Genomic DNA, 26,053 nt, shown 5'->3' on the forward strand with positions numbered 1-26,053 from the left:
AGCAAGGTAGAAAGAGGCTACATTATGATGTATTGATCATTTTTCTCACCTCACTCACACATACGCCTGCGGGAATGTGTGAATACAAGCCCACAGTGGGCAGTGCTTAGAGCTTTTTGTATGCAGCAAGCCTCTCTTAGGGTCAAGAGGATTCATCAGAAGATTTTATGTTGCTGTAATTAATGCTACCACAAGTGCTTGATTTACTGAAGAGGTTTATGCGTTATTTGCATAAAAAGTGGTTAAATTAATAAAATGGAAGTTGGCAAACAGGAAATGAAGACTAACGATGTGGAAGCCAAACATCGATGATAGTTAAAAGCTACAAACAATGACGGATAAAAGTCCACTTGTCGCACATTGCACACATGCAGTGTGGTTAAAAAGCACTAAAACAGTAACTCATTGGATCTCATCTTACAGGCTTCACTTTGCAGTCACTGGTTGTTGCACAAAACAACAACAAATGGTCTTTGATTGGAGCGATTTTGCTGCAGACACTTGTAGAAAATGTTACTGGGTTTTGTTGAATGTGCATTATACTTACAGCCATAAGGGGAAAGTGAGAGAATCAGACAGACTGGTGGACACAAAAAGCGACGGAATAAGAGTTGATGAGACAGTCATATGAACTGAGATTAAAAGAGTTGACCCTGCGCAACCACTGTGTCACAGCCAATCTTTGTCCTCCTCCAGCACAGGAAACTCTGCAATAATCCTATATAAGTTCAAGATGCAATAATCTTTCTTTATTGCTGTACCAGCCAAGTTTTCTAGGAATTTGTGTCAGTAAGTTGAGGACATAAATTACTCTCAGACAATATAACAGTATTAAGCATACAGTCTAAAGGCCAAATTCTATACGTGAGGGTCTCTAACAATGTATGTTTGTAATGCTAGAGTACATCACAATCTTTGTGAGGAGTATTGCAGTAGAGAGCAGTGTCATACAGTGTGTGGGTGTCCTGTAGAGTCTTTATACAGTACTACAGGTGGTGGTATATGTTGGTACAGTACGTCATCTCTGATCTGACAAGATGCCTGCAGGTAGATGAAATTACGACCCACACACCTGGTTCACAGGGATGGAAGCTCCAGAACAATGTGGGCGTGCTGTAAATAGAGGAGGACTCAGTGTCCTGGAATGAGCTATAAATTACCTTTCCACCTCTTCCCAGGTGTCCAGAGATTGGATGGACGGATAGTTTGATGGATGGATGAATGGACAGAAAACAGAAGTAAGGATGGGTAAAGGGACTTGAGCGAGCAGATTCACAAACATGGCCTGAAGACAGAGGAACAGCTTGGGACTGTGGGTGTGCGCGGACAATAGAGAAACAGTGACGGACTATGATGAAGATTCATTATTCTTTTCTTGCTATCATCCATCTCCACTAACATGCGTAGACACCATTGAATACCCATGCCACCAAGTTGGTAGTGAGCTTGCTGTGTGGGTGCTAAAATAGAGCTGATGTCAGAGAGGTTAGAGGCAAAGTGTTGAAATGTGAAAGTGAGGCAGAAAAAGCAATCTAAGTGTCAAAATAGTGCCCAGGTGATAAAAGGAGCCATTTATATCTGCAAACACTTAAAATGCTGTCAGTTCTTTTTTTTATTTGGATATGTAGAAAAGGTATGGTTCACACAACAAATGCTCTCAGCAAGTTTAGCAGCTGACATGAAATACAGTAGAGTACCCATCCATTGTACAGACCCACCAGACTGTCATGATTAGAAATACCATATATATATATTAGAAAAGTTCACTGTCACTGTACCAAAAACTATTCTGACATTTTCATTCTTGGGAAGGTTGAAATTTTGTCTTTATTTTTTTAGGGCTTTGGCTTAATGTTTCCACACTTTGTACCTAGTGAATAAAATTGCATAAATGTGCCCTCTGTTCAGTGGTTTGCGGTGTGACTTGGCGATGTGAAAGAGCTGTTGGGCCAAATGGAGGCTGGACGTTGCTGTGAAGTGGCTCCAGGGCTATAGTGGGCTGACGGTGATATTAAACACAAAGCAGCGGGAGTAATTTTAATTACTCTTTGTCTGTCTTGTCTTGGTGACAAAAGGAATGACGGATATTTGCAGATGACTGTGCGACATGGAGGTAGAACATAGAGGCAAGCGAATGGGAAGCGAGGAAACAGTGCGAGTGAGGCATAGACAGTTTTTTTTTTCTTTTTGACAGAGACAGTGGAGACCAGACCAACAGGTGGAAGTGAGAGCTCCGAACAGGTGTGCGGTTGATGAAGTGTGCTGTGGAGGAGAGAGTTGGAGAGACATTCATTTTGACACAGTTTATTAACTGGACGCCTCCTCCACAAAGCTGCTCATGTCTATTTGAGCTGCGCTGACAGGACCATGGAAGGAGGGAGGCTCCAGGAATGGAGAAAAGAAAGTGGTTCCAGGAGCAAAGCAGGTGTTTTAAAATGCTAATGTAACTAAGGTCAGCCATTCTGGTCATTTGAAACACAAACACACACACACATACTGTATGTACATGCATGAAATCCATGCATAGATACGGAGGCATATCTTTCTCTGAGTTGAAAGATAAAACCTAACATGTTTTCTGTGCAGAGGAGTGACAGATTTTCTTTTTTAACCAAGCAAAGAGAAAGGGTGTAGACGGGATGAAAATGTAAAAAAAACAAAAAAAAAAAAAACAGTAAACGTCATCCTCTGGTGCCGCACTCTTTGGTGACACTTCACCCTGTTTATTTAAGTGAGGTAAAAATGGAGTCCGGCGTGGCCACAAGCTTTTCTCATCTTGCCGTGTCTCCTACAGAAGCCTTTTTTTTTTAATTTAACCTTTATACTTATTTTTATGACAGCCTTTGTGCTTTTTCTAGCTTCCTAAATTGGAACTTTTGCCTGTGTGCAGAGATATCAACGTTTTTTTTCCACTTAAGTCTCTTTATTTTCCTTTTGCTGCAGAACTTTTTTTTTTCTTTTGTATCAATCTTTAGCCTGAATGGAAAAGCTAAGGATAGCATTTGTTCTGATGGATAGTTACCTACTCAGCTACCATTAATCCTGGTTAGTTTTGGGCTGTACAAGGTCTTTAAGAAGACTTGAAATAGAGTGTTTGGCAAACATTCCTAAGAGCACTTAAAGAGCTTACATAACGAGTTCTCTTTCATACATCTAGTCAGGGACAGGGTGGTTTTGTATTAAGCTTACATTTTTCTCTCTCTGGACCCGGGGAAAATGTTGGATCACACTAAATTAACAGTATTTTTCAGCAGAGAAAAGAGGAAGAGAGGAAAGAGCTGGAAAATTGCCCGAGGAAGAAGGATGGAGGGAGGAAAATACTGTAGCAGGACAGAGAGCTCGGGAGTGCTGGTCAGCAGAAATGTCAGTTGCTGAAACTGGGCAGGCAGTAAGGAACCTACATATCACAGATACTGCATGTGAAACGTGCTTCAACACACATTACACAGTCGATATGTCTTGTTAGCTGTAAGTTCTTGATGTAACTGCTTGTGTAGTGGCCTGCACTGAAACGCGTGGCAACGTTTATGATTACACAGCTTTTTTTTAACACAAACTTTGATTTTACAAACCATTTTTTAATGTATTTTGGTAGGCATTTCATGCCTTTAATTTGACTGTTAACAGAAGAAATCTGACAAAAACTAAAGGGAAAGATACGTTGACTAAAACTGGGAATGTTGCAGTTCATGGTCAGTGCCTTTAAACCCCCAAGCCATCAAGACAAAACAAACTACCCTTGATTTGGTTTAGGTTTAGTGTTCAGAATCAAGGGCTGGGTACTGATTTACTAAACAGAATACACATGCAGGTAAAACAGAGCTGGAAGTCACAAAGTGAACACTGACTACAACTAATACTCAGAAGATATTCTGTTTTTTTTCTCCAGAAAATGTATTGTTGGCTTAGCAGTCAGGAGATAACCACACCACAGCAGAGCCACACCAATGGCACACCCATAGACCTTTCTCCCAGCAGACATTTTGACTTGTCAAATACAGGTGTAACTAATGGCTCCATTCTATTTAGATGCCGGTGTTCCAGTGACGAGGCACTGAAAATTGTGCATGCTGCCATTGGTCTGGTTTACCGGGACACCTAAAGGACATGGAGCCATTGTTAGTGTTATAGGTTACAGCTCTGCTTCTCCTGTTTTGACATGTAAAAAAAAAAGCCACTGTTAGAGCAGAAAGGTTAGTGTATTTTTGCACACATTTATATGGTATATGTAGTCTTTTTTTTATACTTTACAAGCAAAATTTTAATTTCTAATAAAAAATTAAATAAACATCCATTTATTGAATTAACCTCTTTGCTCTTGCGGTGAGGTCAGCATGTTATCTCAGAAATAGACTGTCAATACTCTGTTGGGGCTTATTTTCTGATAATGACTGACTTGCTGTGTGTTACACCTCATCAATGATTTTAACATATTCAGAGCAGGAAACAAACCTGTAGACCTCCTGTATGAGGCTGGTGCGATCAGTGTATTTATTGTGTAGGGGTACAATAAGAGGATGCAAGTATTGATCGTAGGCACAGCTAATCTCTGCACAATCTCCATAATAGCAGTCGGGGTCCTCCTTTCTGTGTTGCCTTAACTTACAATCACAGATAATGAAGATGCAAACCTCCTGCGAACAGTCTTGTTAGCAACAACTTCCCCTGAAGCCAGTTTTTATTATAATGAAGTGTGTAACTGCGTTTGTGTACTGAAAACATATGTACACATACAAGCAAAGGCATACTGATACATCCACCAGCACACATTAAATTGGGAGAGGGGGTGTGCTTGAGTTGGTCGTGATTTCAGAGCTTTGAATCCATCTTCCGATGTATTTCCTTCTCATCTGTGCCATTATTGCTGTGTTGACAGGGACTATGAGCAGAAAGGAAATGTGTATAGAAATATTTTTAAATGTATCATTGGATCTACATATATCAGTGTGAAAGTGAAAGTGTTATGGGAGCGGGTCAGTGCACATGTGACTTGCTATTCATTTTTCATTGTGGTTGGGGGTTATGGAGGGTTACTTCCAGGTCGAAAGCTCAACATTTTCTAGTGTCTCCTGTTTTTCAACTTGACACAGATCGTTCTTTCATTCATTATTAACTTAAGCATTTTAATGTACTAGTGCTTTGCCTGTTCAAAATGTGCCTGTCGGTAGTGTCTTGGTGACGGCATGGAAAATTGCATCACAGTCGAGTTCCGCCTTTCTTAAAACCCTGCCACGTGCGTGCTGTAAATTGTCTAAGTGATACACTACTCTCCTGGAGTAGTTCCGCCTTTTTCCTCAACTCAAGTAACACGTAGTAACCCATATTACAACCCTTTGCCTGCAGGTGGCACAAGTGACAAGTTTGCTGAAGCTATTACTTTCTGTGTCGCTTACCCAGTTAATCAATAGAAGCTGACAAATTCAGATTAGCCTCTGCTACTTTCCATCCAGACCTGCTGGTTAGCTTGCTAATAAGCATTTTTCTCAAATGATCTGAACAGAGGAAGCTGTAGTACGAAACAAGCACACCAGATGTAAAATTTGGCTTATGTATAATGTTGCTGTACTCAGGACTGCAGGTAACATACTGCTCTAATTTAGTTTATTACATTCATTAACAAAAACAAAAGTTACACATGTACTTTATTATTTCTCTTTGTCCTTGTCGGTATTGTAGGAAAACCATCAGCCTCCTGAGAAAAACCTTTTATTCAGTATTTGCCTGCTTAAAAAAAAAAAAAAAAAAAAAAAGCGACTGACATTGTTTGGTCTTTTCTGAAAAACTTGAGCCTTTTTAAATCTTTGGAAGTGCTCTGCTCTGTCACAAAAAAGCAGCCAGGTGCTTTTTCATGTGTGACTGTAGACTGAGCACATTGTGCCTAGTGCTGATAGAATTGTGTGTTTTAAAAAAAGTTGGACCGTTATGGAAAAAATAACATTTATCCACCCATCTATTCGTTTTCTGTACCTGCTTGGGGTTGAGAAAAAGAGTTAAGGAAAAAAAAAACGCCTCACACCAGATAATTCACAGTTACTGTGAACATACTTGTCTCAGAGCATGGCCAATCTGTTTTTCGGTGTCCGCATCCGTGTCCATCTCTGTCTGAGACTGCCTCGGTTTCTCTGCTGTAGGCTCAGTGTTGATTAGGTCAGACTGAGCACCATGCAGGTCGAGGATGATTGGCAGTTGACTGTTTGCCTGCTCTGTTTGCCAGCTGCCCCATGTCACACCCCATCAGTATTAATAAGACTCGATAGAAAACCCAAGGCCTAATATGGATGATGAACCTTTTTCCACCAAACCTTACTGTGATAGAAAAGGTACAGAATAATCAGGGGTTAAAGGGGGCCGCAATGATCCGGAACGGCATTCAAGCGAGTTCATTTTTCATGTGCTGCAGCCCGGCGCTCCTTCCAGCTGATGCCATCGAGATACTCCACAAATAAGAAAGTAATGTCTCCCCACGGCCCCGCCCCCAGGCTCAACACACATTGTTTTTCCGTTCTCATATACAATCGAACTGGCCATTGGGCATACTGGGACAAGTCCTGGTTTGCTGCTGCATCGGTGACCCGATGAACCGTCACAAAATCAAAGTCTTAACTGATCTGATTTCTGTCTTAACTCTCTGCATCTGTTCTCAGCCCCCTTCCAACCGCTGCTCCCGTATCTTGTTCAAGCTCTAGTAACATTGAATTTATAACGATTAAATTCACCTTTAGCTGTCTTTCCACTGAGTATTTTCCTAAGGCTGTGCTGAAGCGCTTCTCAGACAGTTTTAATTACAGTGCAAGCTATCAAACAGAGGGTTTAAGCTCTGTCTGCTCTCTCTCTACACCATTCAACCTAACACAAAATCCTGTCCTCAATCAGTCAGCCAAATAGTTTGGTGCATTGCTTCAGCCACATTTTACTTACCTGTAGGTGTGCTGTGGATGTGTCTGTGTCTGTGTAAAATGTGCTTAGATAACAAATAAACTTTGATTTTTAATAAGAGGGCCAGAGACAATAGATTTTGATTTTAAATTAGACGACTTGAGTCGCGAGTGCACAGAAGTAAGACAAAGCTCTTCAGACCGCTAATGATCCCAAGAGAGACTGCGCTCATACTCACAGCCGTTGTCCTTACATGCCTGCTGTATTGATGTGGACTCAAGCATCACAGAAGCTCTAACACCTTGTTCCAGAACTAAATCAATAAATTACACACTCCGCGACGCACGTACAGTGCAGTATATATGCTATATGTACATGTTGTTATGAATGCATGGGTACACACATACAATCCCTGCTGGCCTTATGTTTCTATACACTTAAGAACTAACATTATCATTACATTAAAGTCAGTTCTCTGTACCCATGCAGGAAAGTAATTGCTCATCCCTTTCTCCCTCAACTGTCTTTAGTTTTTCTTCTCGCCATTCGTCCAACCACCCCCCCACCCAGCCCCCCCACCCAGCCCCCCCACCCCCGTCTTCTCCTTTGTGTCTTATTGTCTCCCTGCCGTACTCATCTCTGCACCATTAATCTTCCAACCAATGAATTGGAGCCACTGACTCTATCACTCCTATTATCGACTGCAGCCGTCCCTTATTTATGTTCCATTTTTCTCCCTCTCTTCCTCACTCAGCCCTTCTTCTGTTGTTCCATTGACCGCCATGTAATTTTTGACATGAATAATGCAAGCAGCGAGACCAAAATAGTTGTACTCCTTCTTTCTCTTGGCTGGGATTTGTTCTGCAATAGTTTAACTGAATGCACTTGGGCTGATTTCTATTCAGCAGTGCCAGCCATTTTGTTAAAAGGGATAGGGATTTGGTTGTAAAAGTACTGGGGCTCCCAAAGCTGCATTCTTACTGAAATAGACTAGTACAGCTGATTGTGAGATCAGGGTGCAGATTTATTCAGCCTCTCAGCGCTCACGAGTGCTGATCCAGGATCACTGAGGTGGTTCCCAGGACAATCCTATTCATTAGCCAGCACCCAGATTAGCCATATCAACATATGGCAGTCTACAAGCAAAAATTACATATCAGTTTCCAGCAGTGTTTGCTGATGTGCCAGTGTTACACATATATCAAAGTGGCCAGCTTTCATCAGGCAGCTTTCCCGGCTTTCCAAAACAATGCACAATGTAGTAAATAATCTCATATTATATAAAATTAACATCTTTGCAGGCACTAATTGCTCAATTTACCTGTGGAGTAAGTACACAGAATTTGACTGAAGGCAGCCTTGTTTCTGGCTGTGTTAATTTGCTATATTTTTTAAATATCTTAGCAGGTACTTCAGTAAACACACTGCACTGATCTTTTGTAATGAAGAACAATAACTACTCATGAGTAATCTTCATTTGTGTGTGGATCGAAGGCCAGTGACTGGCTCGTTCTTCACATCTCTCTGTCTCTCCTGTCAGCCTCTGAAAACAAGACATACTTAGAAACACAAAATAATGCCGAAGTGATGAAATTGATAGCACAGAACAGACAGACAGGTAAAAAAACAAAACAAAAAAACAAAACAAGAATTTTCTTGTGCATGCCATGTAGGAACACTATTTTCATGCAGGTTTGTGGTGGCAAGCCTGCCTTGTGTTGCCATGGTGAGTGTGTCGGTGGGTAGTGGAGGACCAGGTGCATATGGGTCACATGGAAGACATTTCTAATAATCACCGTGAGTCTTGTTGTGCTCCTTTTCCCATGATAGCGACCAAGGACTTGCATAAACACGCTTTTGAATCCCCACAAGACTCTTGTGAGGGTAATTAAGTTATTTTCTGCCTCCCTGTGTTGAGAAGCCATAATTGGTCCTCTAAGGTAGGACCTAGAGAAATGAAAGTGAGCCACATCATCTCTGTCTTTATCCGACTCCCTTCCCTCAGTAATCTGCAGAGAATTTTGAAAATCACAGGTTTCCTTTTTCTTCCCTGCACTGCTTTCTTTGTCACTAAAAGACTCTTGGACACCAGCATGTGAAACGCTGTTCTTTGCTCCTTCATCTTTTGTTTCTTCATCTCAATGCTTAGATGATTCCTCAATCAAGGTTTTTTATCCTTTATTCACATTATAGATTCCAAACAAGTACTAGACAACACCAAAATGGTTGGAATGACATAAAAAGCCCAGTACACTCACCTCCATTTCCTTTTTTGAATTAGACTCTTATATTTTTTTTCAGCATTTCCGATAATGCACTTAGTGCAGGCTTTGTTAAAATGTAGAGTAGTAGATATAATTGTCTGTGAGAGACAGTTGAATGTGTTGCTGTGGCCATGACAATGTGCTTTGCCTTTGATTTGAAATAACCTAGCACTGCATAAGCATTACATATTTCAATAAACCAAAATTTAAAAGAGGGATGTGATGGATTGAGATGTTTTTTTTTTTTTTCTCCTGCAACTATTGCACAGAGAAACAGTATATCTCTGGCATCCAGTGTATCCTGAGAATTATGACCCGAAAATCCATCTTTTCAGTTGCAGTCACATCACATACAGAGAGCCACAGTGCTGGTGTGCTTGTAATACTTCACAGAGCTTTGTGGTACTGCTCTGAAACCAAGCAGACCCTGGTCTGTTTGGCCTGTTCACTAAAGAGAGGTGGGAAAGGGATTTTGTCAGTCCACAGTCGCTTCAGACTTTGTCTGCCAGAGGGATTTCAGAGGACTAGACTGGCACGACTGTGCACTACCTATCAAAGGGCTTCTCTCAGTCACTCTTTCTTCTCTTTATTGCTCCATTGGTCACTTTTTCTCTCTTTTATATTTATCTCTGTTCATCTCTCTTACATTATGTTGCTTATTCTTTGTCCTCGGTCTGTCGTTTTTTGTCTCTTCTCTGTCTTTTCCCTTCGTTTCAACCTTATTTCTCTCTTATTTTGCTATTTTTTTTCCTGCATTTTTGTCATTATAACCAATGCCATCTTGTTTCATAGATTGGAAATGTCTGGTCCATGGTGATGTACTGTCACACTGGTATCCATCATTGTCTGATGCACAAAATAGACGTTTCTGAAAGTCTGTTTTCAGTATCAAAATCATACCATAATTTAGAAACATTGCCATCACAGATGAGAGCAGCGACACATCACAGCTTTTCTTTTTGGTGATGAATCATTGTGATTAGTCAGTGCCACAGTAAATGTCACCCAGGTATCTTCTCCTCCAGCTACACATATTAATATGAGCAATGAACATGCAGTGACGAGAAGTTACTGTTGATTCAGCGAGACCAGGGTGGGGATGAAAAATGGAAAGCATCTATATTATTATTATGGTGGGACTAATTAACATACTGTATATCTCAGTGGTGGTTAACATGAATGAAAAATTGAGAATAATGTAATTATTCCACTCTAGTTATTAAGTTTCACATTGCAGATTGCTGGAAATGAAACTATGATTTGTGGACTTTTGGGAACCATCTGAGCTGAGCTTATTCATAGGGGTTATCGTGGTGGGTGGGCGCAAGGGTGGGTGAAGCGATTTGTGAAACAAGCTCTGCTCGATCTCCCCCTTTCCTCTCTCTCTCTCTCTCTCTCTCTCACACACACACACACACACTCTACCTCCCCCCTCCCTGCAGACTGGTGCTTGTTTGTATTTAATAAGGGAGATTAATTAAGCTCATTGGTATTCTAGGACACTGGCTCCAGCTGTTTCCCTGGGCTAGGATCAGCAAGGTCATCATTTGAGTTGTGCTGTATGAACGTGGGGAGTCTGGAAGGAAACAACTGAGAGGCTAGCACCCACTACGGCGAGGTGTTTGACTGGTGGGATGGATGGATATCGGCGACAGGCGCTCGCTGATCGGACAGCTCATCTATCAATCAATCCTTTTGAGATCAACAACTCAGTCCGTGCGTGTTCATACACGAAACAACATAGTTTAGCTGTAATTAATTGCTGTTCTCCCTCACTCTTTCTGTCTCTGATGTATTTGCTCCCATAGCAGACAAATGCCCACATTGTTAGGGAGCATTTGTCATTCTGTTTGAGTGAAAGTCAACTAGGTAAATAGCAATATAAACATATGATAAATAGGCAATCTCATCAGTGTGATTGATATTCCTCGTTTTGCCTTGATGCAATGTTTAATGCATAAGGCCATTTGACAGGCCCCTTTGCATCAACTTTAATTATCAGTGAAACATGATAACACAGTTCAGGGCCCAGTGCCAGAAAAATGTAGATCCACTTATAATGAGTCACAGAAATGTTACAAGCATTTGTAGCACGCTGCAAGAAATGACAACATCCCACTGAGGTGTAAAGTCAATACACATTATGGAAGAAAAAGAGGTACAGCTGATGAAGAATGTAGCGCAACCTCGGGTCAATGAGTTTAACTGTACCTTTTAGTAGTGCATCAATAAGCAGACTTTGAGTTGGATCGAGCTGAGGCAACACTTTAGGAAAGTGTAGGAAAGTCTGTGTGAACTACTGTCCAAACACAAGCGGAGATTTAGAGTTTGGTCTTTTAGGGATGACAACATATTATTTCTAAAACACTGCCGCTTTAAATTACAATCAGTAACCACAGATCACAAAGTCCTTTAGCTACATGGATTATCTTTCATCTTCATTCAAACATTCATCGCACCTGTTCTAATAGAGGAAGCTGATTAGCAGGCAAAGTAACTGCCTGTCACAGGCGGGAACAAAAATCTCTTGGCTCTTGGTTTGTTCACAGTAAGCATGCCAATGTCATGGAGACAGTCCAAGGTCTACATTTTACTAGCAGTGATATAAACGCCAACAAGGAATAGGTTTGAAAGAAAAAAAAAACAAGAAAAACAACACCTCATACATAAAGAAGCACTAAGTAGTTCAAAGTGTTAATGAGGAAACAGAGATTTAGTGATTTGAATGCAAAAACAGGATGGACTGCAGGACTAAAACTTTATAAAGATGCTTTTCTCCATTTTAATAATTGCTTACAAAGTTTACTTGCACTGGATATTCTAGAAATGGGTCAACAAATGAAATAATGTCTAAACTGTAATTATTTAACTGTGAGTCTGTTAAATAGTCTGCACTATACTGTACTTATAAAATCTTGAATCTGGAACTTTTATTGTAGATTGTGCAATAAAGAACCAACAATTGGCTTAGTTCTTCATTGTAGCTTTATTTATTATGTGGTGCTATTAAAGGGTAATCTGCTGTAAAATGGATATAACAAACAAAACATTTAGGCTGCAGCATTATGTAAGCTTTTTCAGAAAATGTGTCCAAAAAAAAAAGTTTTGCTGCAGGTGTTGAAATCTATGGAAGCGCATTGGAAACTTTATATTTCATGGGTTGCTGAGGCCTGTCTAACATGTTTATTCTTCTGCTGTCTTTGTTTTATCTGAGACACCAGCTGATGCAATATGAATGTTGTGTCCTTCACTGAGTGGATCAGCGTGTGAGTGTTTGTGTGTCAGACAAAGCTAGTCTGTTTGTGAGTCTTTGGGTACGCACAAACAACAGGCACTTTATGCTCCTCTGGCGGCAGACAGGAGGGGAGCCTGTTGTCACATTTCTTCATCATTTCCTTCCCTGCCCTCCTTCATCGCTCTCCCTTGGAAGTTAAAAAAGTAATCAAAGGCTTGGTGTCTGACAGCTGTATCTCTTTGCCTCTTCCACTCTCAAAATTTCTTTTTCCTCCCCTGATTCTTTTGCAAACACTGGTGCCTTCTCGACAAAAGCCCCTCATTTCAGGGGTGCTGAAAACCTCTCCAGCTTGTCTCGGTGGAGGTGCGCCTCTCTTTGACATCCCTGCTAAATGGAGGATGCTTCGCCACTCATTTAACAACTCTGCGACTCAGTTCTTCCTCTGGGAGTCTTTTATCTCCTCACAGCTGGCCTAGCTCTTTTCTGCTCTGTCCTGCCCATCACACTGCAGCATTAACATTAACATGCTTCTTAGCAGACCACAGAGAAAGAGCCCTGCCCTGCTCTGGCCAGAGCACTGGGCTAAATCCCAGATCAGGGGTAGAGTTCAGTCTCCCTGGAGAGGAGGTCTTGGCCGGCAGGGTGGATAGTTAGAGTATGTTGGAGATTAGGGCTTTGGCGAGTCAAATACTGGATTAGGAGTCAATGGTGAAGAGAAGTTGCACAGGGTCTTAATAGCAGCCTTCTGGGGAAATAAGCCTGTTTCCTTGGCCTACTCTTTCAAGATATGAGTGTGTGTGTGTGTGTGTGTAATGCACAGTATATGCTACTTAATGTCTCCATGAATTAGAAAGACCTGTCATATCATATATCAGTTTTGTAGCTTATGAAGAAGAGTCATGTTACCTCAGTGATAGATTCATACCTGTATGACTTCTCTGTAGCTAAAAAGGAATAACTGTTTTTTTTTTTTTTTTTTGTAAGGATGATGAGCCAATCACGGGAGGAGCTGATGGCAGAGACCACACCCACATCCGGAAGTTCCTCAGCCAGCGCCACAAGAAATTGCCGTGGAAACCAGAGGTAATTCAGATTCTTTTCTTTCCTGTTCTTTCCTTTTTAAGACAGACGATGAGGTCCAACGGAGATCCTTTCATTCTCTGGTACCTTTATCAGAAGAACAACATGTACCTTATGATTATGGTGATAAATTATTGTGTGAGGATGATAATATTTCTTCCAAACCCATTAGCAAGTTATATTTAAAGGCACCTGTGACCAGGAGATTACAAGCTGATGTGATTCATCCCCAATTTTTCAGCTCACTTGCTGATGTAGTTTACACACCCACTGTAACAAAGGGAGCAGCAGATGGGGCAATTATGCCACGGATTTGTGATAAGGAAAGCGGCTCTAGATTTGTAACCTGTTCAGCAGAGTTTAATTAAAGGACTGTGTGTGTGTGTGTGTGTGTGTGTGTGTGTGTGTGTGTGTGTGTGTGTGTGTGTGTGTGTGTGTGTGTGTGTGTGTGTGTGTGTGTGTGTGTGTGTATGTGTGTCTGTGTCTGTGTCTGTGTCTGTGTCTGTGTCTGTCTGTCTGCAAGCCTAATCTGCAAAATGTAATTTATTAGTCGTTCTCTACCTGGGGTAAAGTTTAACTATCTCTGCTGAGCACCACGACATGTAGCTCTGGGCAAACTATAAAGAATCTAACAGCATGAGAAGGAAGTTACTGTTGCATAAGTTATTTTCAAGTAGTTGAACTCTGTCATTCACTGCCTTCCACTCTTCTTGCTGCTTCCGCAAAGCATTATACATGTAATCTTCTGCAAAAGGCAGCATCATAGGAGTGCTGAACACACTATGGGCCTGATAATGTTACAATATCTGTTGTTTTTATTTCAGCAGACTCTCCTTGGTGAGCTGGTCTTGAGTTAGCCTGCCTTTGCCAGTATCCCTTCCCTGCAAAACAATGCATCAAACACAAAATCATCCAAAAAGCCATATATAACTAAAATACATTCATAAGCCCACATCCTTCTGTTGGGTTTTTTTCCTAGCACAGAAAGCAATGACAATTAAATTGCTGGATTGTCCTCTTGGCTTTGTAAGTTGTCACATGTGGATGATATCTGTTTTTAATTTAACGTTTCCTCGAAACATCTGTTCCCTAAATATTGAGGGGCCTGAATCTAAATGTGGACGATGTGCTTTGGCATAATTTGAAATGGCGCTACTTAGAAAATGAGAAGTCACATTGATATGAAGCAGCCAAGCTAGGAGGGCAGCCAAACCAGCTATCTGAATCTGAACCATGTAGACTAATTGCACAAATGTAAATGGATCTCATGGCCTGATCACAGCGAGACGCGAGACGCATCCTGTTTTGTTTTTGTTTTTTTCCCTGCCTTATGTTTTATCATTTTGTATGTGAAAACTTAAAACCACAGGATGCCTTTGCGCTCAAAGACATGTACACAATTTCATTGACCCACCACAATTTCTTATTCATGGTTTTGGATCAGAAAAGCAAAACAGCCTCAGAAGGGAAATCAATTTTGCAACATTCACACCAACTACATTTTGCATTAAGCATGACTAGCATCAGAGTTCACTTGTAGAAGTCAACATGCCATTTCTTTGACACATTCACAGCCTACTCATAAAACAACATGCCATTTAGTTTCTGTTAATATTCTGCAAATCCAAAATAATTCTATCAAATTTTTTCCATGAATCTCTACAAACTTGCATCCTCAAAAATCTCTTCTTGTCTGATCTCAGACTTCTGCTATGTCAAACCTAAGCCAAGTCTGTCAGAAACCCTGGAGTGCTGCAGCTCCTCTGCTTTCCTCACTAGCTATGTGTCCTAATTACCAGCACTAACATGTTTTCCTGGTGCCCAGCCAAGATGGCAGAGGTCTAAGGGGCGACTGAGCTGGCACTGTCAGAAGCGTAGACTCGGGCTGGTGGAGGTAGAGTGGTGCCATATGCCAGCTGTCACAGACTGGCAGAGGTCACACGGGCATCCAGAAGCATTCATTCAAGCTGCACGCACAGAGCTGTTGTGCATGAGAAAAATGAAAGGATGCTGACTTTAGTCCTAGTGCATGCACAAATAGAGAGACAGAGACAGAAACAGAGAGGAAAAGGCAATATTTTTTTAATAGAGTGCTGTGAGTCTGACCTGTGGTGGCTCCAGCAGGTTGTTTTCAGCCAATACCGGCGACTTAATGAGCACCCCTGGCCGGTGAACTCCAGAGGTGGCAGTGGATTAGCTCGGACACTTGGCTGTAGAGTGGACATACTCTGTATATCTGTCAAGGACACCAGCGAGTCAAGGACACAGACAGGGGACAGAGGTCAGAGAGCTGGCCCGCTTTTTTTAAGAGTCAAGCAGCAGCCAGGCATGAAGGGATAAACAGTGATTCGCAGCAAAGCCGACATGGATCCAGAGAGAATTTGAACATAATGAACAATTTTATTTAGTCAGGAGCAGAAAGGAAGTGTTGGTAAGACGGATTAGTGACACTTAAATCATTGTAGACTTTGATATCACAGTGAGCACATATTTAACATGATTCAAAGCATCGTCATAAATGTGAAAATGTGTGAAACTATGTTAATAAGTTATTTAGTAGGTATTAAACCAAACACAGATAGATGGAAGATGACATTCTCCTAGCAGACTGGCCGACTCAAATCTTCTGGCTCTTGTAAAAACAAAGCTGGAGATGTGTGTCTTTAAGTGCGTGCTTTTGGTATTACAGATTTGGACAGCCTATGATTTGCCACTCGACAGGGAAGCGAGGGAGACATTGTGGCACAGCACAGACACATGACTCAGGTGGGAGCAGTCATCAAAGCTGTCTCCTCACACAAAAACATGCAGTGACAAGACTGGAGGAGGAATTAGAGCTTTTCTCTTTCTCTTGTCTCCCACCCTCCCGTCACCGCACAGTATCATGTGAGAGAGTGACTAGACTGGGGGAGGAGGCTAAAGATGAAGCATGATATTTGTATTTCTTCTGTTCCCTCAGTCTGTCTGTCTGTCTGTCTGTCTTCTGTCTGCCTGTCCAAAGTGCTAAGCGTTCAAATAGATAAACAGGAAGCAGAAATCGGATTTCTCTCACCGGCCTCTCATTACACTTGGGTGGGTGATCGACAGCTTTTGGCAGGAGGTGAAAAAAATTCTGCTCGTCCTCCGTGCTCTGCCACACGTTCCTCAGTTCGACGTATCCACTGCAGCCGTATCCACCCCCCACATGTTATATCCCCGGCATGACAGAAGACATGTAATTGTAGGACAGATGGCAGATTATACAAACCCTCATTACAGTAGATGAGGCTGGAATCTAGATCATATGAACCTTGTCCTCCATTTTTTTTTTTTTTTTTTTTGCTGGTCTCCTCCGTGTGAAATGAGCTCTCATTATCTCTCTCCATATAATCTCTCCTTTCAAACCTCTGTACCTTTGAAAACCCCCTTTTCCTCCCTGTACCTTCCTACTTATCCTACTTTCATTTCTTTCCTCTTTCCTAATTTACTCCTGGGCAGCGAAGGATGAGATATGCAGAGAAAAAGTTTTTTAATGCCGCCTATAAAATTACATACATTTCATAAAATGGTAGCATGTGTTCAAACAATAACCTTCCTATCATAGCCACAGAGGGAATAACTCACATGTAACATGAATCATTTGATCATTCATTCAACATTAACGTTTTAACATATCAGCTCAGTAAAACCGTAGTACAGTGTTATGATGTGTCAACAGTGAGCTTTAATGCTGTCTCTCCTATATGCCCTGGAGGAGTGAGCTGACTGGTATGGTATATACCCCAGTGTGCTTTAGCCAGGAACATCATGTCTCACTTTTCTTATCCAAAGGGGATTTACGGTGTCAGTTGGTGCGATTGCTCGTCAGTGGGTGCGCAGAATGGCCATTTGTCAGTGCTTTGCTGCCAGCAGGAACGCAGAAGGCTGCACCAGATTTCGAGAAAGGGAGACAGTCTCCCAGAGGGGAGAAGGAGAGAAAAGAGAATTTCTGATTTGTGCTCCGGTTGATAGTGCGACCAGATGGGTGAGGGGAGAGGAGATGTTGGAGAGCAGTGGAGACACAGATACGCTAAGACAAGCTCAAAGAAATGTGGGTATGTGAAGGAAATGTGTGGTCTGAGGCTGATAGGCAAGACAGTAACAGTGTGTTTGTGCAGAGCAGCCTCTTAGGCTGAGTATACGATGCACTTTTTTATTTAAAATGTCGTCATCAGTCAGTGGTTTTCTTACTCAGCTTCTTTTCTGTGCACCTTTCATTTCCCCTATCCTGTATTTCTTTTCTCTTTTCTCGCCTCACTCCTCGTATTTGACAGATGGCGTTGCTTTCCTCCATCTCCCCCTCCTCCCCTCTTATTTAATGGCAGTCAGAGCTGTATATGTATATGTGCTCTGTTGCTATATATATGATAGTGAGGGACAACCTTTGGAGAGTAATGAAGAAGTAATGAAGAAGTGGATGGACATGAAGAAGGATTTTCATGATCTACAGCATAATTGTTTAAATGTAATTTACAAGCCAATGCTTTAATTTGTAAAAAGTTAACATCTATCTTTTTGGAATTTTAGAACATTTTGTTCTAGCTGAAAAAGGTAGATATCCACCTTTTGATGCGTGGCAAACTTTTTTTTTCCACAGTTTGAGAACCTTTTATGGATGCACCAGCTGCAGGAAACAACAAGACCAAGAAAAAATGAAGAAAATCCATAATATTATTTATTTTACACATTTCTTACATTCTTCGTACTATCTTCAAAAGCATCTCCCTGAGTGACTGGAGACTCTTGGAAGCAGTAGAGATGGACTAAAAAAAGCAGTGTTTAAAATCTACATTAGCACAAGCCTCAGCATTATGAAAAAAAAAGTTATATATATCTAGTAGTGGATATAAGACACATGGCTGTACGGCAGTGAAATGAAAAAAAGAGGTGTTTGTATCAGTCAGCTGAAATAACCGTGGACTATAGTGGTCATCAGGTATCAGGAATGTCAGTGTTGTGCACACCTATCAGTTGCTGTATGTTGCTGCTGGTTCAGCAGCAGTGCAGCAGAGCAAAAAAAAAAAAAAAAAAAAAAACGTACAGAAATTTGCCTGTGTCAGTCCTCTATGTCTTTGCCTGGAGGTCCCAGCAATTAGACTGACAGACAGCCACTTTGTGCCAGTCACTGCTGCCTACTGCTTTACCCATTTTAAGTGGAACAAGTTACCTCTGATCAAACATATCGTATGAACAGACAGAATGGCTGTGACTGACAGACACAGCTAGTTTTGATTTTGGACTCTTGTAATGCAGCTGTGCCTGTAGATTCTTTTACTGGTAGTGAATTTTGTTATATTGGGTGCACATAGAGGAAACAGTGCTCTCTGAACCTTCGCAGCGTGGCACAGAAGTCTGCCCTTGGTTTTGGATTAAGGAACGGAGGACAGCAAAGGAGATTGAAAGAAGACGGTAAGACAGGCAGCAGCAGCCATCCTGTCTCCTCTCTAGCCGTTTACTGAATGTGAATGTGAGCTGACAAGCAGGAAAAAATCTCTCGTTTGAAAAGACATAAGGCAGCGGCACAACCACGTCCCTATATGATACGCAGACACGTACACAAGTAAACCCTATAAAATATAAATAAACAAATCACAAGCACACAAGCAAACAAGTCACCATCCCTATACAAATTGTTAATGGGAGCGTCACTTTATCCAACGCTCCAAAACGAAGAATCAGGAGGGAGACAAAAATGAGATGGAGAGACACAGCAAAGGGAACTGACAGCCAACAGCTGAGCTCAGGGAAACCAAAGACACTGAGTGGAGAAATCGACAGCATTTGGCAGCGGTGCAGGGATAGAGAGGTCTGAGGGAAGAAAAGACAACATTAGGGATGGTGGGACTGAATTCTTTGAGAGAGGTGAAACAGAAGCAGCACTTAGAGGGGAAAAAGCCACATGACATAAAGCAAAGGCAGATTAGCAGAGTCAGGGAAGCAAAGGGATAAGAGAGGGTGAGTTTAAGTTAGAGGAGGTGAAGAAAAACGTAACTTCCATCTTGCCCCATACTATATCCAACATCCTGTTAAGGCCAGAGCACAGACAGACCTCTCACATTGCTGTCACCCACAAAATAGAGCCAATTATACTCAAGTGCCCCCGGCAGAAAGCCGACTTTACACCCTGTGGCCTCTCCAGGGCTACACAGGGATATGTGTGTGTGAATAATTAGAGACTTTTAAAGCTGCCTGCTCATTGCTGTTTGACAAGAGGCGGGGTGAGGAGGGGGCCAGGCCGAAAAAAAGGTTTGCTTTTAAAACCCACAGGAAATCTATTAAAAGCTTTACATAAGGCATATTTACACAGGGACTAGTCCCGTCTGCTAAATCCTTCTAACCTCGCTATGCCCCCCACCACCACCACTCTGTTTTTAAACATCAGACACTCATTCATCCTTCCGACTTTTGCTTTTTTCTGATTTGATTCTGTCGACCCTACAAAATCCCTGTCTGTCCCTTTCCGTCTTTCATTAGCATTAGTTGTTCCACAGAGAGCTCATAAAAAAAAAAAAAAAAAAAATCAAAAACAGGCACATAAAAATCTGAGAAGTAAAATCTGTAGTCCCACTGTTTTGGACTGACATGTTTGCACAACAAAAATATCTCATGGTTAATGCATGAGCTGTAATTGCCACGCTGCTGTCAGCATGCAGGGCACTTAGTTGACCGTACAGAGCCGGGAGAGAAATGAAAATGACCACTTCAGGTCAGGCCATCTGTTAGAATGCCTGTGTGATGCTGAAGGAGCATCACACCTTCCGTCAACATCTTTCTCCTTTAAATGTAGATGTGGAGGCTGGAGAAGTAGCTAGCAGGCAGGGTGCTGTTTACTATAAAAGGTTTTTTCCTGCCTCACCCCTTTAATCCCTCTGATGAAAGGGCAATGGGATTTGTGTGTGTGGGGTTTTTTTTTGTTTTTTTTGTTTTTTTGTCATGAGGTCACTCTCCTGATCGATTGATTTGACAGCTCACACTTGTTGACTATACAGCTAACAGCTAATCTACACACAGAAAGCCCACCATCATCAAATGAAATGGGGCCAAAGCAGTGAAGCCAGCTTTAGCTTTGATCCAACCAGGGAACCTCACTGTGCCGTTTCGTAGTCATTTGGTGAGAGCCAGCTTTCTGCTCAACTTCTGTGTGATATTCTAAATATCTGTGGCAGCATTACAGTGGCAGCCTGCTGGGACTGCTGTCACACATTAAAGGATGGCATATACAGTATGTGAATGTGTGCTGGCACAGTTGGTTGATCATCCACTATGAAAAGTTGGAGCTAGCAGGTTGTTAAATCACTGAGACAACCTCTACGGGCTTGACACAAAGCCGTGCTGTGCACGTTGGCAAATGTGTGACCATGCATCAGCACTTCAAGTTGCATCTCTACACTCGCCTGCTTGCTCTCGTGCAAAACTTGTATATCTGCAACGTGTTGAGGAAATCACACCAACCGCCCTGGTGCGCATCTCGCTTTCTGAACTGTAGATTTGTATGTGGATAGTGTTTGTGGGTGTGAAAAATGACACTATGTATTGCAGTATTTTTTCTTTACGTTGTATGTGACAAAAAACACTTCAGTTTTGAAGCAGTGTAAGTTTGACACACAAGTTATTAGAGTCAGCTTCTTATGAGAAGATCCGTGTGCGTGTGTCTATGTGTGTGTCAGGAAGCTGTACCCCAAGGCTGACTGGTTTCACCATCTGTCCTTGCTGTGTCCTGTGATTTCCCTGTGTAATTCAGACAAATGTCAGACTATGGGCAGGGGGATGAGCTCTGACAAACTGCACCAGACAATCTCGCTTTACACTCCCCCCTGATACTTATGATGAACTCTCTCTCACCTTCCCTTATTCAGGACAGTGACAGCATTTGAAGCTTCACCCTGCTGTCACAAGTTTGACCAAGAATTCATTTCCCCCGTGCGGTAGAAAGGCATCAAAAAATTACATGCATTCCACTACAAAAATATATCGACTGAAACCAGTGCAAATGGAAGTCTTGCTGTAGTACTGAAGCGTGTCGTGCCCATTTAATAGCAAATGTGATGCTGTTGTTGCTGTGTGCGCTAACCTGATTCCTCTCTGTGTGTGATTGTGTGTTGGCAGTATAAGGGCCAGGCCAACCTGCATGTGTTTGAGGACTGGTGTGGCTCCTCCATAGCTCAACTCAGAAAGAACCTGCACTTCCCTCTCTACCCTCATGTAAGTAATACAGAGCAGACAGAGTGACCTTCTGTCTGTTACTGTTTTCTGTTTTTATGGCCTAAAAACCAGCATCTTCACCTTGAAGCAAAGGAGACGTGTTTTCTATTTGGCACCTTACTCTCTGAGTGTTTTTAAAACAGTATGTTTTGACGTTAAGAGTTGGCTTTTAGATTTGGGACTTACCAATGTGTCTGGCAAATGGAACACTATCTGGGGTAACAAATTTGTGGCTGGGGTTGCTGGAGTGTAAACTTCCTCAAATCTAATTAAGGACAAGACAGAGCTGCTAACTTAAGCTTGCATGCTGTTACAGTAGCATCCAGGACCAGGCTCCACACGGTGGGAAAATAGTGGATGTGCTATTATGAAGGTTTTTTTTTTTTTTTTTGTTTTTAGCAGGACATGCTTATGTTTGCACCTTTTATATTATAGCAGACAAACACACAGTTTAATCCATTACTTAAGCTTTTGGGTATGGTTTTGACTCCAAACACTTTTTACATTGAGTATAGCCCCGTGCACACTGCTCTGACTGCTCTTTGAGTAGAAGTCCAGTGTTTGATAGTCGTGCTGTGCCTAGTTACGGTTGCTAAGCTGTGATTGGACAGTGGCTGGGGGAGGGGTTTAGCTAACTGTGAACTTCTTGATAAATTTCACTCACATAAAAAAAAAGAAAAAAAAAACTTTTTTTCGTCTAATTGTTAATTCGGCAACTGATGATTGGATTTTTTTGTCCTGTTTTTTTCTGCAGACCAGAACCACAGTGAAGAAGCTGGCAGTGGCTCCGAAGTGGAAGAACTATGGCCTTAGAATATTTGGCTTCCTTCACCCTTACAGAGACGGTAACTAGCTCATCTTATTAGCGGGTCCCTCCTCTGAGGCTGAGGACCTTGGAGCATGTGTCCTTTATAAGAGTAGACAATTTCCACAGCCCTCTTAATCCAAATGGTTCAGAGCCTCTAATGTAGTGGATATTCACATTTTTATTGGGGCTGAATGCCAGAGATCTCACAGCTAAATCTCATAGCCTTACCCTCGAGCCCAGTTGCTATGGGAACTGAAAAGCCTTAACACCCAAGTGCCCTTACGCAAATTGCAGAATATGAAGTTATTAATTAGATTATCGCTCATTTCACTCTCTCATGTAGCTTTCACTGGTAGTGTGGCTCTCTCTGGCTGATAACTCAAAGGTCATACTGTCTTCAGGATTCTGACACAGACTCTACAAGTGCCCTTCACCTCTCGTTGCCAGAGACAACCTTTTCGATGCAATTCTAGATTGATTGACTGTTAAGGAACCTGAGTTAGCCAGGTAGAAATGCTTGGAGGTTTACCAGATTGCAGGCAACAAAAACTCTAGACAACTCCATGTCACATGGCTCACATATTATCCATAGGCCATGAGTGTATCAATTATCATTTATCACTATGATTTAGACAGATCCAAATGTATTACGTATGTGAATTATGCCTGGATTTAACCAGCTAATATTTAGATTTTGTTTGTAGTTTAAAATGTGTCTTTCTGCTACTCTATCTAATATATACTGTACAGTGCTGTTTGCCACAGCCAACAAATCCTGATTTTCTCACCCCAGTGTTTAGAAGGAAGACAAACAACTGAAAAGTCATGCTGACATGCACTGTTTCTTGTTTTTCTCAGCATAGAAAGTGTCTCAGAAAAGAGGTGCTTAGGGGAAAGTAGCTTTATGCAGCTCCTGCTATTAATAGTTTTATTAGACAAAATTGACAACTTATTCACAATCCTTAAGTATCCTGACTTATAAAAGTGTATGGCTTTAATTAACTGGCTGCTTATATGCTTTCCATGCTCCTTCTGGTTTATATTTGTGCACAAATGGTCATTTGCATTCACATAGTTGTTATATTTGAATTAGAAATGCAGCTGCAGTAACACTTTTGATATCACTGTGGCCAAATGTGTCATCTCTGACCACTGCCAGAGGTAGTCTGGGCATCAATTTTTAGGCGAATTTTTACACTTGCGAATTTATTTTATGAAGTCATGCACTATCTGATTATACTTATCTGGGATCATATATATCTACTTCAACTAACACACACTTTGATCATGTTTTTCCCCTCTAGGTGATTTCCAGTTCTCAGTATCGTCTGATGATAACTCCGAGCTCTGGCTGAGTCCTGATGAAAGCCCTCTGAACGCCAGACTGCTGGTCTATGTAGGGCAGGTAAGCGCTGTGCCGCATTCTTGTGTAATATCTGAACCAGAGGGAGTCACTCCACTGAAAGTCAACAAGATCCCAGCATTTTTTATGCTTCGTGATTCTCAGCAAATTCACTAAGTACACATTTCCAAGACTATGAATACAGTCCCTGTTTTAAACTAACATTGCTTAGCAACAAGCTTTTACTGTAGGAAGAAACTGAATCACCTGGGGCCTAAATAGTTTTGAACTCCTCAATGTCATGATTTAAATAGCGAAAAACACTTTGTATAATACATACCTCTGGGAAAGCACTTGCACAGTACAAAATGTGCAGGGAAGCCTTATCATTAGACTGCATAGTGACTTTATGATCTGATATGATATTCAGACTGATTGTGACTCACCTCTAAGTGGTGTCTAATGGATTTCCTTCCTTTCATCGACAGTCATCCTCATAATGACAGATCGGACAAGGGAGAGTATTGTTCTAGAAATTTAGTGATTAATATTGCTATGATCTGACATCCATGCTAAGACAGCTGCTGTTAGCAAGAACATTGGGTCCTCCTGCCCAGTCAACAACATAAGCCTTTCATTCTGCCAGAGCTCAACCTTACACCAACAGGAGGGACTCTGAGCGATCTGACCTTGTTCGTCTTTAGTAATCACCCACTCACCTCATGTCACCATCCTAACACCCAAGCTATCACTCAACTCCAACACACAGCTCAGAATACAGGAGACTTAAACCCTCCTGTAGAACATCCTGTGAAAAATTGTTTTCCTTTTCCCTCTATCCTTGACGTACCCTCTGCCCACAATCGAATAAAAAGTCAAGCTGTTCTGCTATTGCCTTCACTAATAAAGTTTTCTCGGTGAAACCTTCTGAAAAATTTAAGAAGGGAAGGATGCATGAGGTTGCACAGTGTTTGAACTGCACCATATGAGTGCTCTTGGCAAATATGTGTTAAGAGCAAAGGTCCAGCTATGGAGCTATCTGTATTCCAGCAGGATGTGAAGATGTCACCAGGTTCCATGGGAGCTGAGATTAATTAGCTGGCAGCGAATATTGATGTGACATTTAGCAGTGGAGAAATATCATCTAGGTAATGGCAGGGGAGCAGTGCTATGGCCAGGGATCATTCATTCTGCCACCGGCTGACAGACAGGCCTCGCTGTCTTCTCTGCCATCAGAGACATATTGTTTCGCAGATAAAAATCTAACTCTGGACTCCGTTCCTCATTATGTGACCCATTTGTCTAGATCAGTTTGGAGGGGAAAAAAATGAAGTCTGACAAGAATGTTTTTTTCTTATGGCAAGTGATGATGATATTGTTTACATATTGTTTTCAATTAGTGTTTCATATACACTATTCAGGCTACTGAGGTCCAAAACTTTTCATCACAATTTTCATGCTGTGTAAATCCTTCCAATAACTCGTAGCTGTTAATACACATTAGATAATAACATGTAATTATATCCATTTAAAATGAATAAATTCATTATGTAACATTTGAGTGAACACATTGTGCCATATCCACCTATCTGTTACAGTAGTAAGTTGTGTTACATGCAAACTGGCACATTTATTGTGGTCTCTGTACAAAAGAAAGAAAAAAATGATATTGAGAAAAGGCCTGTGTCAACTTTTTACAAAATGCACAGCATTAGGCAAGAATCCCTTTAATAATGTAACAGTTGCTGAATAAAAAGCGGTCTTCCTGTGGCCTAAACCTCAAAACATCTGAAATGATGACTTGAATGAGAGTGTGAGAGGGATACCATTTAATTGAGTGAGCTTTCTGTAGTTTGTGTGTTTTTCTTATCCCTAGGGGTTCAGAACTGGAAATCCCATTTTTTGGGGGAAAATACCCATATAAATATGGTGTTTTGTGCTCTGGCAGGTGCTGGACTTATTCTGAGAAGTTAAGGATGAGGGTTTTTTTTTTTTTTTCATAAGCAATGAGTCAAATTTGACCCCTTGGTGCAATGTTTGTGTAGAAACCTCGCTAGCAAGAAAGTTAGGCAGAGAAAATGTGATATACAGTATAAAACTTTGGTAATTGATGGAGAGTATGCCCATTGTGAGTGTCAGATTATTTGTATAGTTCTCTTAGCTTTGCTCCTGGCTGTCACTGCTCTAAATATACACATAGTATTGTAAAGCAATGCCTTTCCATGTCA

General features: G+C 41.4%; 1 protein-coding gene across 1 annotated transcript in view; it reads left to right on the top strand.

The window, feature by feature from the left end:
- The window catches only part of b4galnt4a (beta-1,4-N-acetyl-galactosaminyl transferase 4a), a 126,393-nt gene that overhangs the window by 58,421 nt on the left and 41,919 nt on the right, over positions 1 to 26,053 (top strand). The window contains exons 3-6 of the mRNA XM_041039399.1: positions 13,360 to 13,458; positions 21,580 to 21,675; positions 22,430 to 22,520; positions 23,788 to 23,888. Coding sequence (XP_040895333.1) covers positions 13,360 to 13,458; positions 21,580 to 21,675; positions 22,430 to 22,520; positions 23,788 to 23,888 — 387 coding nt within the window. The remainder of the gene's footprint in view (positions 1 to 13,359; positions 13,459 to 21,579; positions 21,676 to 22,429; positions 22,521 to 23,787; positions 23,889 to 26,053) is intronic.

Source organism: Toxotes jaculatrix, chromosome 5 (assembly GCF_017976425.1).
Source record: "Toxotes jaculatrix isolate fToxJac2 chromosome 5, fToxJac2.pri, whole genome shotgun sequence".
In the NCBI taxonomy this organism is placed as follows: domain Eukaryota; kingdom Metazoa; phylum Chordata; class Actinopteri; family Toxotidae; genus Toxotes; species Toxotes jaculatrix.